At 27.3% G+C, this 18,227-nt stretch overlaps 2 protein-coding genes across 2 annotated transcripts; one reads left to right on the top strand and one right to left on the bottom strand.

Annotated features, from left to right (window-relative positions):
* Positions 1-542: 542 nt before the first annotated feature.
* On the bottom strand, positions 543-955 carry LOC125841445 (uncharacterized). The gene has a single exon (XM_049520580.1). It carries the CDS (start codon positions 909-911, stop codon positions 543-545), a length of 369 nt encoding a protein of 122 aa, XP_049376537.1. The 5' UTR covers positions 912-955.
* Positions 956-5,171: 4,216 nt separating this feature from the next.
* LOC125842074 (expansin-like B1) lies at positions 5,172-7,940 on the top strand. The gene is made up of 5 exons (XM_049521274.1): positions 5,172-5,350; positions 5,563-5,669; positions 6,071-6,252; positions 6,630-6,762; positions 7,430-7,940. Exons 1-5 carry the CDS (start codon positions 5,212-5,214, stop codon positions 7,628-7,630), a joined length of 762 nt encoding a protein of 253 aa, XP_049377231.1. The 5' UTR covers positions 5,172-5,211; the 3' UTR covers positions 7,631-7,940.
* The last annotated feature ends 10,287 nt before the right edge of the window (positions 7,941-18,227 follow it).

The raw sequence follows: 18,227 nt of genomic DNA, 5'->3' as shown, positions 1-18,227 counted from the left end.
CTTCAGAATCATAAAAAATACTCAGCACAAGAAAATAGCATACATGTAATATGGTTGGACCTGAATAAATGGCAAAAAGTAAGGGACTTGCATCTGATTTGTAACAAAACAGACTTCAAACTATCTATTTAGAATTAGCCTCTAGAATTACTGGTTAATGTGAATAGATCCATCATTTAAACCAAATGAAGCATTTTTGTTTCTTTCTTAAAATCAGAACATTTAAGATATCTCAATAAGCAACAATTGTTTGAAGAGTATCGAATTCAAATCCACGACTCAATGGCAGAATTAGATTAAAATGTACTGGTTCACCCTCTCTTTTTTTGTCTATACACTGTAAATATAATTGAAAAGTCACAAAATATCTATAAAATATTTGATTCTAAATCCAATTATCAACGTATAATCATCTGAGATTGCGGTAAAAATCTATACTTCAAATTCTGAATCAGCTTATCTATGAATGCATAATATTTTTTTGTTTGTTTTTGTTACAGCCTACAGGATTAGAATGAGAATAAAAGGATACCAAAATTTGACTAGAAAACCAATTTGTCAGCTCCAACAACGGCGATGCCCTTGCGTTTGACGGACTCAAAAAGCGGCGCTACCATTTGCCGGTAGTGCATCGGCCTATTGAGCTCCTCTTCAACGTCGATTTCCACGTTTTGGACTCCGACTTCACTGAGCCGATCTCCGAGCTTATCTCCGACTCTTGAGGCCATCTTCGTGTCCCAGAGATTGCGGCACCTAGGCACTCGGTTGAGCTTGGCTCTACACTGCGCTGAGAACTCTTGCTCAGCTGATGAAGCCATAGCTACAATGGTGTCGGTGCTCGTGGCTGTCACCTGTGCCGTGATTTTCCGGCAGGAGACGAGTAGGCGGAGGAGATGGGTTCCGGTGGTCATTTACGGTGTCGTACTATGGGTTTTAGATAGACTGCGTTTGGGTCCTCGAGAAAATGGGTTTTAGTGACTTCTTTTGTTTTTTTTAGCGGATAATTTTTTTTAAAAAAATTAAAGTATTATATTGTTTTGTGAGTTTCACACATAAATGATCAAGTGTTTTTAATTACTTTGCGATGTTATAACTTTATTTAGATTAAATATTTTGTAGTTGAAAATTTTGCAAAATATTTAGAATAACTTGTTGCGAATATAGATAATGAGTGAAGTGTTCAAAATGTATTCATCTAGCACAATGAATTCAGGATAGTTCAAAGAGTTATGTAATTTAGGTATGACATTCACCTAATAATGATAATTTTGGAAATTTTGACTTATTATTCTCTTTCTTTTTCATATTTATTATCATTTGAAATTCGTTTTGAAGTGTGATATTCATGTAGCATATTATATTCATTGAAAATCATTTTATTATTGGCTCTTTTTAAAAATATATATATATCTTTTGTATATCAAATAACGCATTACAATTTCTCATTTTTCTCCAAAAATTGATTTGATTGTCTCTGAAATCTGATTACATATAAAGAAGAAGGGCTAGCCTAACCTTCTATAGAAGATGTATACATATGACGAAAACCAAAAAATGTTAGCCCAAAACAGTGGCAAAGAAAAAGCTTCAAGGAAGGCTCATATTGGAGCCTTTCCGATTTTCTCATCTTGGCTCTAAATGATGGGAATAGCCATCTATCGATAATTAGCAATCCTCTGACGACTTGGTAAGTATTTATAGTGTATATACCTTAATTACATCAGCGTATTAGTTTCTTGATCTGTTGCGCCTCTTCGTGTATCCTCCAAGGTACCTTTTAAGAGTCATTTATATAATTTTGAAGGAGCAGAGATTTTGGTTCCCCCAAGATAAAGATATGACCATTTTCCACACACCACTAAAGCCCAAAAGGGAATAAGGAAGAGGTTTCGACTAAGTTGTTGGTGCCTTGGCCCAATGGGAGAATGAAGGTCGTGATGAATCTGCCTAGTGAGTCCCTGATTACTCCCCCGCCACCACATGAATTACCAACACATGATTAATCTGAGTTCATTTTCACAAATTAGAGTGGGGGCATGATCCATTTGACTGGAATAACAGTAGTTTCTTAGAAGTTGGTGTCCAGTATTGTGAGTAAACTTCTCCAATTATTTGGAATAAACAGGTTTGTAAAGGCTGGCCTGGTTAGCTGATCTGAAAATTGAAAGGTGCCCATGTTCATATTTTGAGCTACATCTCAATCTCCAAAGCTCCCACATGATAATCATTGGCAAAATTCTCATAACATAGGCTACAATGGAGTTATGTCCCTTGAAATTCTAGGATTCGTTCATGAATTCTCTAAGATTACCAACACATGATTCATGAAAATTTATAACCACACAATATTTTAAGTGAAACTCACGAAATAATAGTAATAATTTGGGAAAAACCAGTCATCAAAATCCCCACCATTCTTAGTTCCACCTATTCTATCTAAACATTGTAATAATGTTTGGCAATAGTCAGAAATTAAAGTCCTTAATAACATTTACAATTATGGATTATCTTGGCATAATGTAAAATTATCTACTTATACCCTTCTTCAGTAGTGGGGGGTCCAAATTTATTCTCTTAAAATGTTAATACATCTAAATTATTAAAAGTAATCAGATGTTGATCGTGGAATCTAGAAATTTAAACGATAGGTGAATATAACATCAAATACACTAATTTAAAATTACAAATTTAATATATTATCAAAACTAGAAAAATATTCCAAACATGGTAAAAAAGAATGATATGCTATTAATTTAATTATAAAGTATTTAAAAACTGAACTCATCAAATTAAAATAATTCGATACAAGCGTCTAAAAAAATCAAAGCAGACCATGGTAGGATCCAAAATCTTGAGTGGTTTCCATGTCATGGCTGATGTGGTAATTATGTGTCTAGTTTCCACCAATTAAGTCTATAAACTACTTATATTATTATAAATTATTATTTATTTTCATTGTTGCGCAATATATGAAACAAAGTGGAGACAATTATTTGGCAAAACAAAATCTAATGGCTGTGCAATCTCAGAGATATAAGATATGAAAATTGACTTATTTGGTGCAATAAAAAAGTTGTGTGTATTTTTTTAATTAAATTAAAAAAATTGGGTTAAAGTATATTTGAAGGTATATTTCAAAAAGTTCAAGGGATACAAATCGTTAGAAATTTAATCTTTTGATTTAGGCTGCAAATAGAGACAAAAGTCAAAGGTTGACATTCATGATTTTGAACTTGTCATTAGTTAGTAGATTATTTTAGTTATTGAGTTCGTAATTAGGAATGCAATAATTTACTATCACCTGCTCTAAGACTTTACTTTTAGACTGATAAGTTTTTCAAATTTCTTATTTTGGTTTAGAATGCAAACATAGGCAAGAATCAGAATTTGAAATTAAATTTTAAATTTGTCATCGAACTAATTAATCGTTTTAGTTACCAATCGAGTTCGTAATTAGGAATATTGTGACAACTTACTACCATTTGCTCCAAAATTCCACACCCTTACACTATAAGCAAAGGATGTGGAGTCAAAATTTCAAACTTTTAGATTTTAAACATTGTCATCAAGATCATAGTAGCTCTATTTCACAAGTACTAAGTTCGCAATGATATATTAGCATACACATATTTAACAAATTAATTTGTTTGAACTTTGTACCTAAAACTCTAGCTCCGTTCCTGACCGCAAAGTTGGTGAAATAATTAAAGAGATAACTGCTTATATTCTTAAGGCTGCAAAGTTGGTAAAACAAAATGATACATGCATGTATATTTTCCTAATTATATACAGTTCTCTCTATATATATAATGCACAAATACCTAACTCATCCTCCAATTTACTTCTACTACAAGAAAATTCTTGTTTAAATTTGTCTTCCAAAATACAGGAGGAATCTTATATGGTTTCATACCAAACAGTAAATCTCATACAATAGTAATTAAATAAAGGCACAACATACAAGTGTATTTTTTTAAATTGGTCTCGGTTAGTATCTAAGTCCTTCAATTTTGAATGTACACAAGTAATCAGTTAAATTTTGTATAAAGTTGAATAAGTAGATACACACGTTCTACATAACACAATACATGTAGAATGCCATATAGAACTGCAAATTATCATTTAGGACACCACATAGAACGTGTAAGTCTACTTGTTAAATTATATATATATATATATANATATATATATATATATATATATATATATATATATATATATATATATATATAAGTTTAAGTGTATACTTATGCACACTCAAAGTCGAAGAACATAAATTCCAATTAACACCAAGTTAAATGACATTTTTATATAATATGCATTAAATAAATTCTACCCACAACCACATATGACCATAGAGATCCTGGGATTAATTTATTTACTAGGAATAATAGTTTTGAGATTAATTTATTTTACTTTTCAAATGGGATAAAATAATATCAAGTTTAAAGTATAATCTATGACTTACTTTATAGAATAACATGTTTAGCCAAATTTCTAAAAGACAAGAATATGTATATTAAATATAAAGACTTATTTTAGAGAATAAAAGTGCGTGACTGAGCTTTTAATAAAACATGTTATTAGTAGAAGTTATTTTTTCGTAAACGCCGAAAAAATAGCTTCTTCCAAAAATAAAATGTTTCTTCTAATTTTCTTAGGATACGATTAACCAATTTCAAAAGTTCATATTTATTAAATTAAAATTAGCAGTAACTTTTGTTTTAGTAATTTAACAATTAAAAACACTTAAAAAAAATTGATCAAACACAATTTAAATTCTCAAAATAATTTACTTATTTTTCAAAAAACACCTTCGATGAAAAACATGAATTTTAAAAATATGTCGATTTCAACATCTTAACCTAACATGCTATTATATCACAACTTTCACATTATTTTTTTGATACCTTCACATAAATTAAAACAGAAATCAGAGTATAATACAATATAATATATATATATATATATTCATTCAAAGTTTAGAAACTAGCTATCCAAGAAGGCACGTAGCTGCCCAAAGTTGAAGCAAAGAACTCATGAATGTATTCAAATTGATCTAAAAAATGTCAAATGTCTCAATTACTTTTTGACCAACTTTAAACTAAACCTTACTATAAATACTCAGTAATGTCATCAACAATATCATTCACAACAACTTAATTTTATTATTACAAATTACAATAATTTATTTGTAACTCTCTTTCTCAAATGGCACCTCTTCAAGTTCTTGAAATATTTTCCACATTTTTATTAGTAATTTTCATACAAGTTTATTTGGGAAATGCTCAAAATTTCATCCAATCTCGAGCAGCTTATTATCCAAATTCAGAAGAACAAGGAACAGAAAGTAAGAATATCTTCATAAAAAGAAAAGTATTTTTCGTTGGTCAGAATATTCTGAAAAGTATTATTTTTTTTAGGATGAAAAAATATTTTTTTCTGATAGAAATAGAGAAAATAAATTTTAGAAGTAACATTTTATAAAATATCTCCGCAAGTAACTTGTGTTTTAAATTTTGACAAATTTAATAATTCATTATTCTGTTTAAATATATGCAGCTGGCGCATGTGGATTTGGTACTTTTGGAGCAACAATCAACGGTGGAGATGTATCGGCTGCATCTGATCTTTATCGCGACGGTCTAGGATGTGGTGCATGCTATCAGGTATAAAAGTACAAAATTAATTTAAGTTTTATACGTACATTATTAATCACCTAAAAGATAATTATAAAAATGATAAAATAGTTAAATAGAACCCTAAATTTAACAAGGGTTCTATTTAACTACGGAATAATACAACCCTATTTAAGTTTAGGTGTGTGTTTCTGAGATTTCGGTCATAGTCTAGAAGGTACTTATGTCTTATCCCATTTTATACATAAATAACTCACCCAACTATTAAAAGTAGTTAAACTTAGTACTTATACATGATTTGATACTTACATAACTCAACTTCAACTAGCTATAACCCTAACCTTAAAATTCGATATCATTGTATATCGGTTAAATTCATCGCCTATTTATAAACTTCAAATTCTGAAATTACCGTTGACCGTAAAATGTAGGTGAGGTGTACAAACAGTAATTACTGTTCAGAAAATGGAGTTAATGTGGTAATTACTGATCATGGAGCAAGTGATAGCACAGATTTTATTTTAAGCCAACGGGCTTTTTCACGTATGGCCCAAACAAAAGATGCTGCTGCTTCTCTATTATCACTTGGTAATGTGGGCATTGAATATAGAAGGTATATAATATTCATTTCAAAATTATTTTTTTCCGTTTTATTTTATAGTCAGATCTCTCTATAACGGTCATCGTCTATAATAATATTTCATTATAATAGTCGTGTTCGCTATGAAAACGATCTTTCATGTTATGTTATATATATGTTTTCTCTATTGCAACATTTCAGTATAGCACTATAGCAGTATTGAGATAAACAATGTTTGTTATAGTCAGATTTCTCTATAACAATCATGTGTCCTCTATAACAACATTTTAATATTGTAATAGTCATGTTTGCTATGGAATCGATTGATCTTTCATGTTACGTTATATTATATATATTTCTATTAATTAACATTTGTATCAATATTTTAATTTTTTTTGTGAATTGAACAGGGTTTCTTGTAGCTATCCAAATAAGAATATCACATTCAAGATTGATGAGAGTAGTGATAATCCTTATTATTTGGCTTTTGTTATATGGTATCAACAAGGCAAAACTGATATTTCTGCTGTTCAATTGTGTGAGGTACGAATTTAACTTATATATACTGATAATACACAATATATATTATATATATGTATGTATGTATAAATATGCTTTAATTTTTTTTATAACAAATAACTTACTTTATTTTCTAGATGACTAAGAAACAACTAAGGGTTATACATTTATACACTCATGAATATATTTATAAAGTAATTATAAAATGAACTTTTATAATAATCATTAATTGATAACTCATAAAAAAAGTGTTAGCAACTTTCAACTACATTACTTATAATCAAAGATTTGGATTCTAACAAAATAAGTTTTGTAACATATTTTATTGGGTTTCTTAACACACATAAAATTTGAGCTAAAATTATTAAATTTCACAGAGTTCATATATTATTCTTTAATATTTATACTAACTTAAAATAACGATTGATTTAGTATTTGAACTTAATAATCAGATTCTGTATCGAGATTTACAGTCCAATATATTTTCATTATGTTACCTAGCCAAAAGTGCTAATAACTAAACTCTAAACATAATCAATTTTTTAAAAACACATATACAAAATATTGGGCCAAAATTATGTACTGAATTTTATCGAACTCGTATATATTCAAACCTACTTCTGCCCGGTTCAAAATCCTTAATTTTGTATATATACCAACTTAAAAATATTTTGATTTTTCAAATATGCAGACACAAAATTTTGTGTGCAAATTATTGGATAGGACACGTGGCGCAGTATGGACAAGTTCATCACCACCAAAAGGACAATTGCAAATAAGAATGTTATTGAGTTCTGATGATGGAGATGAAAAATGGGTTATTCCTTTAAATAATATTCCTGAAAATTGGAAAGCTGGTGAAACATATGATTCTGGAATACAAGTGGATTAATAACGGAGCAGGAACGAGAGGTTGTCCTTTATGATCAGTTCAGTAATTTCGCAATTATTATCATGTTGCCGGTGAAAAGGCACTAAATTGGATAAGCAACTAACATAAATTACTATTGAACAATACATTTCGTAGAATTTGTAAGAAAAAAATAATTATTTTAATGTTATTTGTTGATTAAATTTGTCTCATATAAAAAAAGAGAGAGTATGTATATTGGCTCTTTTCTAATAAGTGTAGTTGTTATAAGTGTCAATTCAATTACTATTGTATTTTTGCCAACTAATAAAAGTTCAGATATTTTGTTGTAGCAGTTTCTCAAGTTTCTAGTCAGTAATTTAGATTTTTTAGAATATAGGTGACAATTGATAATATTATATCATTAAAAAGAAAAAATATATTAAATGAGAATTGATTTCTAATTCTCATGGTAAATAATTCACCAATCAAATATGTCATTTCGATTTCTTCTTTTTTAGAAGGGGTGACAATCAATAATATTATATCAATTTTAGAAAATATATGAATGAAATATCTAGTTTTATGGAGAAATCATGAGTTCACGAACTTCATATTTTAACTTTGACTCTAAATTGTTAAAAAGGGATGGATGGCTACAGAAGGTAAAACCAAGGGTTTATGAAAACGGAAGCTCATTTTCAATAAAGCATTTAATCCAACTTTACAATATGTTTTAAATTTGAAGGAAACCTAAATGTAACAAACAAAATGTTGAATTGGTGGTCAATTATCATCTATACTACAAAAAGAAATAGGAATTAGAGACATAATATATGTCGTTAAACAACAACAAAAAATAGACGTTAATTCTATATATATAACATTTAGATTGTGACTCTCATGATTCATATTTTAAATTCAACTAATGAATTTGTCCACGCTTCGCGCGGCTAAAAGACGATAAGATATCAAATATACGATAATAAAATATTCATATAAAATATAAAATACAGATAAATCATAAAGAGAACGTACGAAATAAATAAATAATGCTACTTTATTCTTATGACCTTAATCATTAAAAAAAAGACAAAAAAAAATGAAATTAATACATAATTATTCGATTTCATTTCGACGTGACGAGGTCCACCCCCACAAGTTGTTCACCATACAAATAGCCTTCCTTTTGTTCTTCAAATCAGCCAAAAACATGAATATAATAAGCACCAGAAACATAACTTAAAAAGGCAATAATGTGATATTTTTACTATGTCTTAGGCTGTCTCAATTTATTACACTATAATATGAAATATCAATATTGTCATGAATATGACTATTAATTATTTTAGGGATTATGAGGATAAAAAGTTATGAGAGTGATAAATATAAAGACCATTAAATTTTACATTAAGTAATATGAATGAATGGTTAATTGACATATTTATTTATTATATAATATACAAAATAAAGAGAAATCATAAAGAGAACATATGAAAAAATAAAATAATGTAATATTATTCCTATGATCTTATTCATTAAAAAATAATAGAAAAAATACACTCCCACAAGCTGATCACCATTCAATAGTTTTCATATTATACTTCAAATCAAATTAAAACATGAATATAATAAACACAAAAAACATAACAACTTAAAAAGTTAATGTAATCATTTTTACAAAGTTTTACAATATCTTCATTTTTAACTCTACAATATAAAATACCAAATAATATTTTTAAATATGAAGGAATACATTCAACACTACATAAATTAGATAGACATAACTATATTATTTCTTTAATCATCCTTTCTAAGTATACCATAACGGAATAAAACTCATAACAATAAATGAATAAATTATACAAAGAAAAAAAAATAGAAGATGGTCTTAATTTTCACAATTCTTTTAATTTTCTAAAGAAAGTTCATCAAATACGAAAAAATAATAGATAATTTAATTTAATTAGCTGCCAAATGAGTGACTATTCTACTAAAACTAAATAATTAAAAATAAATAAAATAGCATATTTACACAACCAGACCATACATATATACTGAGAGCAAACAAAAAGTTAGTGGAATACAAATTTTCAAGCATAATATAAAACTGCAAAACTAAAAAGTCATAAACATAATTATGATTGCATCAAATTGAGAAAAAAGTAAGATAAATTGCAATTTCGAAAAGAAATCAGGGAAAAAATAAGTAAAGATTTGACCCCTGAATGTACTTTCATGTATAATTTTTGAGGAAATAAACACAAATTACTTTCTTTTCTTTTAGTTTTTATCGTGTTATCTTCAAAGTCTGCATATTGTCTCATGAACTACTCATATCAAGATATCTACTCAAGAAGAACAATTAATTCTTTGATTTGTAGATGTAATAGATTAAACAGACATTAAATAGTGAAAAACTTAAAGACTGTTATGCAATCGAAAGAGCATATTGTAGCTTAATGACCCATTATTTCAATTTAATTCTGACCACTTTAATGACCCATTATAATTTATAATGTAATAAATACAAATAATAATGAAAGAAATAATTTATTTTTTTGAAGATTTGAAGAAAGAAAATAAGAAAAAAAATTCAAAATTGTGAGAAAATAAATAAATAGTAATAGAGGTCAATGAGACATGCCATATCAATGGATTCATTTTCAGCTTTGTTAATATATATAGATTCGTACCTAATGAAGGACCACAATTGAACTCATAAATAACACTATTACATTTTATTGCCTTAATTAAGGTAAACTTATGACTTTTATATTTATGGACGGTTTTATTTTAATATATAAGTCTATTTTTAGTAGGTATTATTACGATAAATGTTATTCAATATTCCAAATATTGAATGTAGAGACGTCTCAAACTCTTCCTACTAGAGATTTGAGAGGGTTCACAAGTGCATGTCCTATTCAATATTTATTTTCTTGTAGTTTTTTTCTCATTGGTATATTTCTTATTTAACTCATTGGCTTACACATAACAAACCATGGTCGGTCTATTATAACAAATCGACTTATTCGTAGGGATGGATCTAGAGGTTTAATTACGAGTGGAGGCAAAATCAGAATATATATGGAATGTCGTAATTGTTCTTGTTACCAACGATTGTGATGGGATGAATAAGATTACTTTCATTTTTATCCTAATTTCTCAAGTTCGAATCCTATGAATAAAAAATAGATCTAGAAGGAAATATGTTCCCCTTTCTAATGGACTTTATAGAAACAAATCTAGATTAGTTAAGAGTGAACACTAGATTTAAAAAAAAACATCATTGAACCCTAATCTATTTTTAAAAAGGTAAAAATTTCCCTAGTCTATTTTTTTCTGTGAGGAATTACTCTTTTGTCTCTTTATATAGACTATGGACCATATCCATTTATTTGTTATATATGCACTACTCAAATTAATGTGCTTTGTGGTCCTAAATATATGTATATGCACTACATCAAAAATATCATTATCGGTAATAGTTTAATTGTTGTTAAATATGTATTTTTAGCGGTAATTAACACTCTTTATATATGTTTCTAAAACCTTTAGCGACATTGGTTCGCATTTAATTAATGTCGGTAAAGACTTTAACACTCTTTATTAATGTCTATATTTATTGCCGGTAAAATTTATTTTTGTTTTAGTGATTTTTTTTTTAATTTGTTAACATCTTCTTATTGGTTGTTCTTGTATCTTCTTAGTTCCTATCACATTTCATCTTGAGTTTTCTCTTTATTGTGATTGGCCATTTGTACTTTATTTCACCAAACATAATTTTCTCACTTGTATTTTGGTTCTAAAAAAAACAATAAATATGAAAAGATGTGCATGTACCAAATAAATGTTGGCTTCTATTGGAAATAGTGATGTATCCAACTAATTATTCCTATCTTCCTATTGGGAAAGAGATATTATATTTTCAAGAGGGAAAAGTGCAAGTTGCTTTACTATAGCTAGAATGGAGTATCTATAGATTTTGTTTTTTGCTCAAATATATATATCATATGATTGTAAGTGAGGGTTTGGCCTTTGGACATTAAAAGAGAGAGAGAGAGAGAGAGTATGTAGTATTTGGAATTTTTTTTAAAAATAGTGTTTAAAAATTGGACATGAATATAACTTGAAAAAATATTGAACTTTTTTGAGTATTTTGAAGTGAAAATAAGAAAACCAAGTATTAGAAGTTTTTCAAATTTCAAAAAATTAGAGTAATTCTATATCCAAATATACCTATGGAATATAATTTCGTAAAAAAGATGAAATTTATCCATGGCCAAAAGGTCCCTAAAGTGACCTATTTTTAACAACATGAATAGTTTCACCAATCGAGTATCCAATAATAAGACAATTTTATATTGTCGTACTCTTGGCACCAAAAGTTATTCTGATGAATTTGTATTATGATGCTTTTTTTGTAATGTCAATTATCAATATGATATGCGTATCTCAGTTAGTTCACTAAATAACCTAGGTTGCATAAGAGCAAATGTATGAGGTAATGGTAGATGAAGCTTCCAATCTAATCATTTTAAATATTATTGTAATGTGATTACCTACGGTGTGAAATTACAAACAAAAGAAATTACTTGTGTTACTGGTAAATTATAATTTATACGCCCTTTGAGATACTTATAAGGACACTTTAATTTTTACACTATTTGTTGATAATATTTACCTACATTATATCATAAAATTTTTTCGTAAAGTGATATCTTGTATATAAAAGACTTTCTAAGTGGAACTAATCGAAAAAAGAATTGGTCTTTTTCATTTACTTTTAGCCATGCATGATGAGTATGCATGCTTGTGATCCAAAGTGACGTACGTATATCTTTTTGTAATGGATTGTCAACCCAAATTTGGGGTAGTATAGTGTGAAAATTTATATTTGAGGTGCGTAACACATTATTAAGTCATGTCTTATGGTGTATTATGCAATTTTTTCTAAACATAATTCTTAAAAAAATCATGAAATAGAAAAGGAAAAGAAAGGGAAATTTACACTTTTAGTCCTTTAAATATTGAGAAACTCTGAATTTGGTACTTGTGATTTCATGTTAAGCATGTTTAATCTTAAATTAATTGAGATGTGCACTTTTGATTTCTCTGATTATGAATTTCCACGAATTATTACATGTCAAATCATTCAATTATCTACATGTTCTACTACATGTATTAGTACTATTACTCCATATTTGAGGCTAATATATAAAAAAATGTGAATATCATATATTTTCTATGGACGGAAAAATGTTGAGGTCATATCTGAAAATATCTATACCTTATACTACACTGGATATGTTATTGTTTTGTATTAGAGGGGCCAAAAATATTTGTGTTATTTAATTTAATGTTAAGTATATTTATAATTAGGTGAATATTCCGAGGAGGAAAAATAGAATTTCTTAATAATTAAGAACCCAAAAGTGTAATTATCCCAAAAGGCCAAATACAAAAAAGATCAACAAAAAAACAAAAAAAAAAAACAAAAAAAAAAACAATAATGAATGGAAATTTCCCTTGAAAACGACTAAAACGGAGTATAATAGTCTAATAAATTGACTCAAATAATTTTCCTTTTATGATTAAAGCTTATGGGGCGGTTTTATGATCTATCACTTTTAAGTTATGTATTAATCAACTTTTATACAATTGGGACTACTAAAATATATTGTGCTAAGCTGGTTTGATTGCTACCATATATCTAATTTATACAAAAAAAATTAAAAAAATTATTTCTATTGTTATGTCATAGGAGAAAGGGCACTAGATATTTAACATAATAAATTAGTATCCATATCTAACATGATAATATATATAACACAAGTAAAATATATAGCTATATTATTTTGAGATGTTTGGCAATTTAGTAAAAGTATAAACTATTTTATTAGACATACATCCCTACTATATATACTAATTCAACTTATACTTTTAAATAATTATGTATCGTACCACTAATTAAGAGTTTCTTATCATATACTAAAAAAGATATACACCTAAATACATGTATTTTTCCTACTCGATATACTAAAATAGGAGAGAGGCGAGCAAAATAATCATGTATTCCAGATATATGTGAATCACACTAGATACATATGTATGTGTGTATCTGGTATAATTCACTTGTATTTGGAATATCAAATACATGAGAGTTGACGAGCGAGATGGGAGGGAGGTGAATGAGATTTCTTATGTATATCTTAGATACATGTGAATCCACTTGGATACAATGTATCTAGAACAAATTACACCTAATTTTGACCCCATGTATATCGAGATACATATATCTGAACGTATCTGGACGCACCAAAATCTGGTAAGATTCATAATATTGTAAACTAAAGTGTATTTAAGTAATTAACTTCTAAACTAGTGAGTTTTTTTTCCGGTAAGTTCCCTCTTTAAATATAAAAACAGAAACGATTTATGCAAAAAATAAATAAAATTATATTGATACACATCGTGACATCGAATTACATTTACATGTTGTAACAACCAACCTTCCTTATTTTTTATAGTTATAATTACTTATAAATTTCATATTTAAGAAAATTTACCTATATGGTGCAAAAAATATTTTATGTTGATAATGTATATAATTTAAACTCTATTTATATGAAAAGAAAAAAGAACAATGTGATTTGTATGAAATGATAGCGGGAGGAAATTCATAATTATTATTTTTTCCAAATTGAAGAAAAGAAATTAAAAAGAAGACAAAATGATTTTGGTTTCCCTTTTTATCTTTTTCTTTTTGGATGACCAATTTTGCAACACGATAAACAAGCTTCTGATAATGACAATACATTAAATACACATAAAATTTCATAAATAGTGTTATTAACGTTCATTTTTATAAAACAAAAAAGGTGACGTTTTATTATATCTCAAAATTTAGTGACATTTTAATTTCAAAACGTAACAAACATTATAATAAATAAAGAATTTTGCAGTAACTATTTAACGATAATAAAATAATTATAATTATATTATATTTTACTATAATAATATAATATAATATAAATTTTTTAATCAATACTAAATATAAATATCGTTAATGACTTTAACAATTCTCGATGTAATTATCAATTGAATGTGGGCAATTAACATGTTCGTCGAGGCAACTATCCATTACTTACGTGCTTAGTTCTACACATTTGAGGAAAAAGGTACATTAAATATATAATAAAATACTTGTGGTACGCGTAAATTGACCCAAACATTAATCTTACGAAAGGAAAAAAATCCTTCATTCAAAAAGAATAATGATAATATGTGTATGTATAACTTTTCATTGAAAAAATTCGTTTCTCTTGTTGTGACCTTACCCTACCTCCTCGTGAAATTGCTTACTCTTGTGTTCAAATTGTGACAGCAAATAGAAAGTCAACAAAAGACAACAGAAATAGGGAGGACAGTTGTCAAATGTTTTTAGTCAAACACATCATTGTAAATAAAAATAATAAAAAATAGAATCGGTGTCGAAGTACAGAATTTAATGCATACGTACAAAACTATTCCGCCGTCTTATATTGCGCTTTTCGAAAGTTAATTTGATTAATTTTTAAAATTAAATTAGATTATATTAATTCGATATTTCTAAAAAAAATTAGAGATTCAGAAACTTTATGAAAAGTACATAAGTTACAATTTTTTGCATATCAATATGATTAAAAAATATATCATAAAATATTAATCAAAGTTTTTATAGTTTAACTCTAAAAAAATCATGACAATTAAAAGTGAACGAAAATAGTAATATGAAAAAAAAGTCCTGCAATTATAATACTAATTAATAAGAATAGAAATGAGATTCTATTATTCTACTATCTTGTCCCACAAAGATGGTTCTGTCAAAAAAATTTCCTTGCGATCCTTTTTCGATTTTTTTTTTATATTTTGATCGAGAAGAGTTTTTTAAAAATAATTTTTCTACTTCATAAAAATGAAGATAAGTCTAATATATATTTATCTTCTTTAGATATTATTTATGAGATTGTACTAAATATATTGTTGTTTTTGTATTTTACTTCGATTGATTAACTAAAAGATAGGGAGTAATATTTTTTTTTGGAATTTTTAAATATATAATTTTTTATCTTTTAAAACTTGAAATTTATGTGTTCAAATTCACATCTAAAATTAGAAATTTGATCCTCGTACATGTTACACATATGATTAATTCAACTATCACTATTGGAAATCTTAACGAGTTATTTGATTGCATACTTCTCCATTTGCCTGTCTTACACTAAAATAATTTTGAATTTCTTCTTTCATTATTCTTTTCCGTATCTTTTTTCTTAATCCTTTTTTACGTAATTTTTTTTAAAAAAAAATCGTATCCAATCAAAATACACGAGGAAATGAATAGAAATGTGTATCACGGACTCTGAATTTATGGCAGTAATCAAAAGTCAACTTCTGGCCAAAATAAACAAAAATTTCAAAATTCTGACAAAACAGCTAAATAGTCATTCTGGCCATTGAGACATATCACATCATCATTCTTACATTCAGCTTTATATTATTATATAGATATAGATATATAGATATATAGATTTATGCAAAATTTAATATCTGTGTACCTCACCTCCAAACCAATTATCTCATATTTACCTCCACTTCTTATTCATCATGATTTATTACTTATTGATGGACTGTTTAATAGAATGTATAAAAATAATGTTAAATTATAATATATTAGTAATGCTGATATTAGTTACGGTTAATTCTTTTTCTTTTTCTCTATCTCTTGATGCTTAATTCCACTTGCAATATTATTTTTAATACATTTTTGTGTGACTACCATTTATGCACGTATGCTAATTTTTTGTATAACGTCCGACCTATAAGTTTACAGCTGTTTTAATTCCATACACTTTATTATTATTATTATTATTATTATTATTATTATTATTATTATTATTATTATTGTATAATATAACTATTCAAATTGTTAAATTACCAATTTGACTTACTATTATTTTAGTCAATAATCATTTATATTTTGTCTCAATTAATAAGGTCATTACATATTTCTTAGTTGTGGGGTCTTTATGATCATGTCTATGAAGTCATGATTAACTTTATTATCTTACATTCTATCAATTAGTCGGTGGCTTTTCTTACGAGTTGCATGTTTTTTTCCATTTTTAGCTTATTCTTAATTAATCAAAGCTTAATTAACTCACCAAATTGGTTAAAGGATTTGATTTTTAAAATGCGTCTCTACCTTTTTAAGATAGAGGTATGGTATACATATTATCCTCCTAAAATTATACTAGATATATTATTAGAAGGCAAAATCAGATAAGGAACGAACCAAAGCTCTTACGACAAAAAATTATTTTATACACACAAGGTTAAAAAAAGTGTGTGTGTTGGAGGTGGAGGGGACGATGCAAAGAGTGGGTGACCTTTATGACAATGAAGTGAGTGAAAATTCTAGGATTTTAATTTAAGTAGAGATAAAATTGCTAAATAATTTTATCCCATTTGTCTAAATTTCGGTTATCTAATACCTCATCTATTTTTTAACTTGTCTAATTTGTATCTTATACTCCTCTTAAAAAGTTATTAATTAAGTATTTATTTTATTAAATTATCTCTATTAATTAATAGTACTTTAAAAATGTAAATTTGACTTTTAGTACTTCAAGTAATTTGGAAAGTTGTATAAGCAAAACGGGATATAGAGAGTACAAGGGAATAGGGGTATCTGATTTCGGTGGAAGATAGAAGATACTTGATAAAATAGTCGAGATGTCTGTCATTATTGGCAGGGTCGAGCTAGGGGGACTGGAAATTATATTGTATTTAATATACTAAAATTATTGATTATGAATAAATTATAGATGTTGAATCTTCTTAGTTTCATTTCGTGTTTATTTTTTTATATTTGAATCTCCTTCGAGAAAAATTATGACTATGTCACTGACTGTCAAACACCAAAAATTATAAATTATATTTTTAAAAATAGGAGGCAGCATTTAAATTAAGGTAGCAGATACTTGGTGAAAATGCATATAGTAAACAATGACCATGTTATAAATTTTCTATATCATTTTTATTAAATATATAAGGGTTGCCACTTGCCAGCCAAGATTTTGGTCACCAACAGTGAATTATGCCTTAATAAAACAAGTGATTAATTAATCTTACTAGATCCTAATCTTTCTGAATATTCCATTAATTATGTGATTCTTGGACTTAATCACTTGTTCTCTTTCTAGTTTTGTGGATTTTTAAATTGGAAAAAACAAACATTGGTACAAATCTTCCTTTACTGTTCTTGTCAATGGCTTATGGTTAGTCCACTAGGCATGGATATATCATTTGAATTTAATTAGTACTAACAAGTTGTTAAAGATTGAAAATGACTTTTCTTATTTTTAATATGCTTTTTCTTTGTGTTTACTTGAAATTTCAGCAATTTCACTACCTTTGTTTTTAGCTCATTGAAGAACCAATTTTTGGGACCATTAAAAAAAAATTCCATCCTTTTTTTTTAAAAAAAAAAAACACACAAAATGCAAGTTGAGGAAATTGATGTATGTTAAGCTTGGCCATAACTTTTTTCTGTCCTGTTCCATTTGGTCTTTGTAAGAATCTTCTTTGTAAT

The sequence above is a fragment of the Solanum stenotomum genome, chromosome 10 (assembly GCF_019186545.1).
Source record: "Solanum stenotomum isolate F172 chromosome 10, ASM1918654v1, whole genome shotgun sequence".
NCBI lineage: Eukaryota > Viridiplantae > Streptophyta > Magnoliopsida > Solanales > Solanaceae > Solanum > Solanum stenotomum.
Note: the sequence above shows the minus strand (reverse complement) of the source record. Positions and strands in the feature narration are given on the sequence as shown.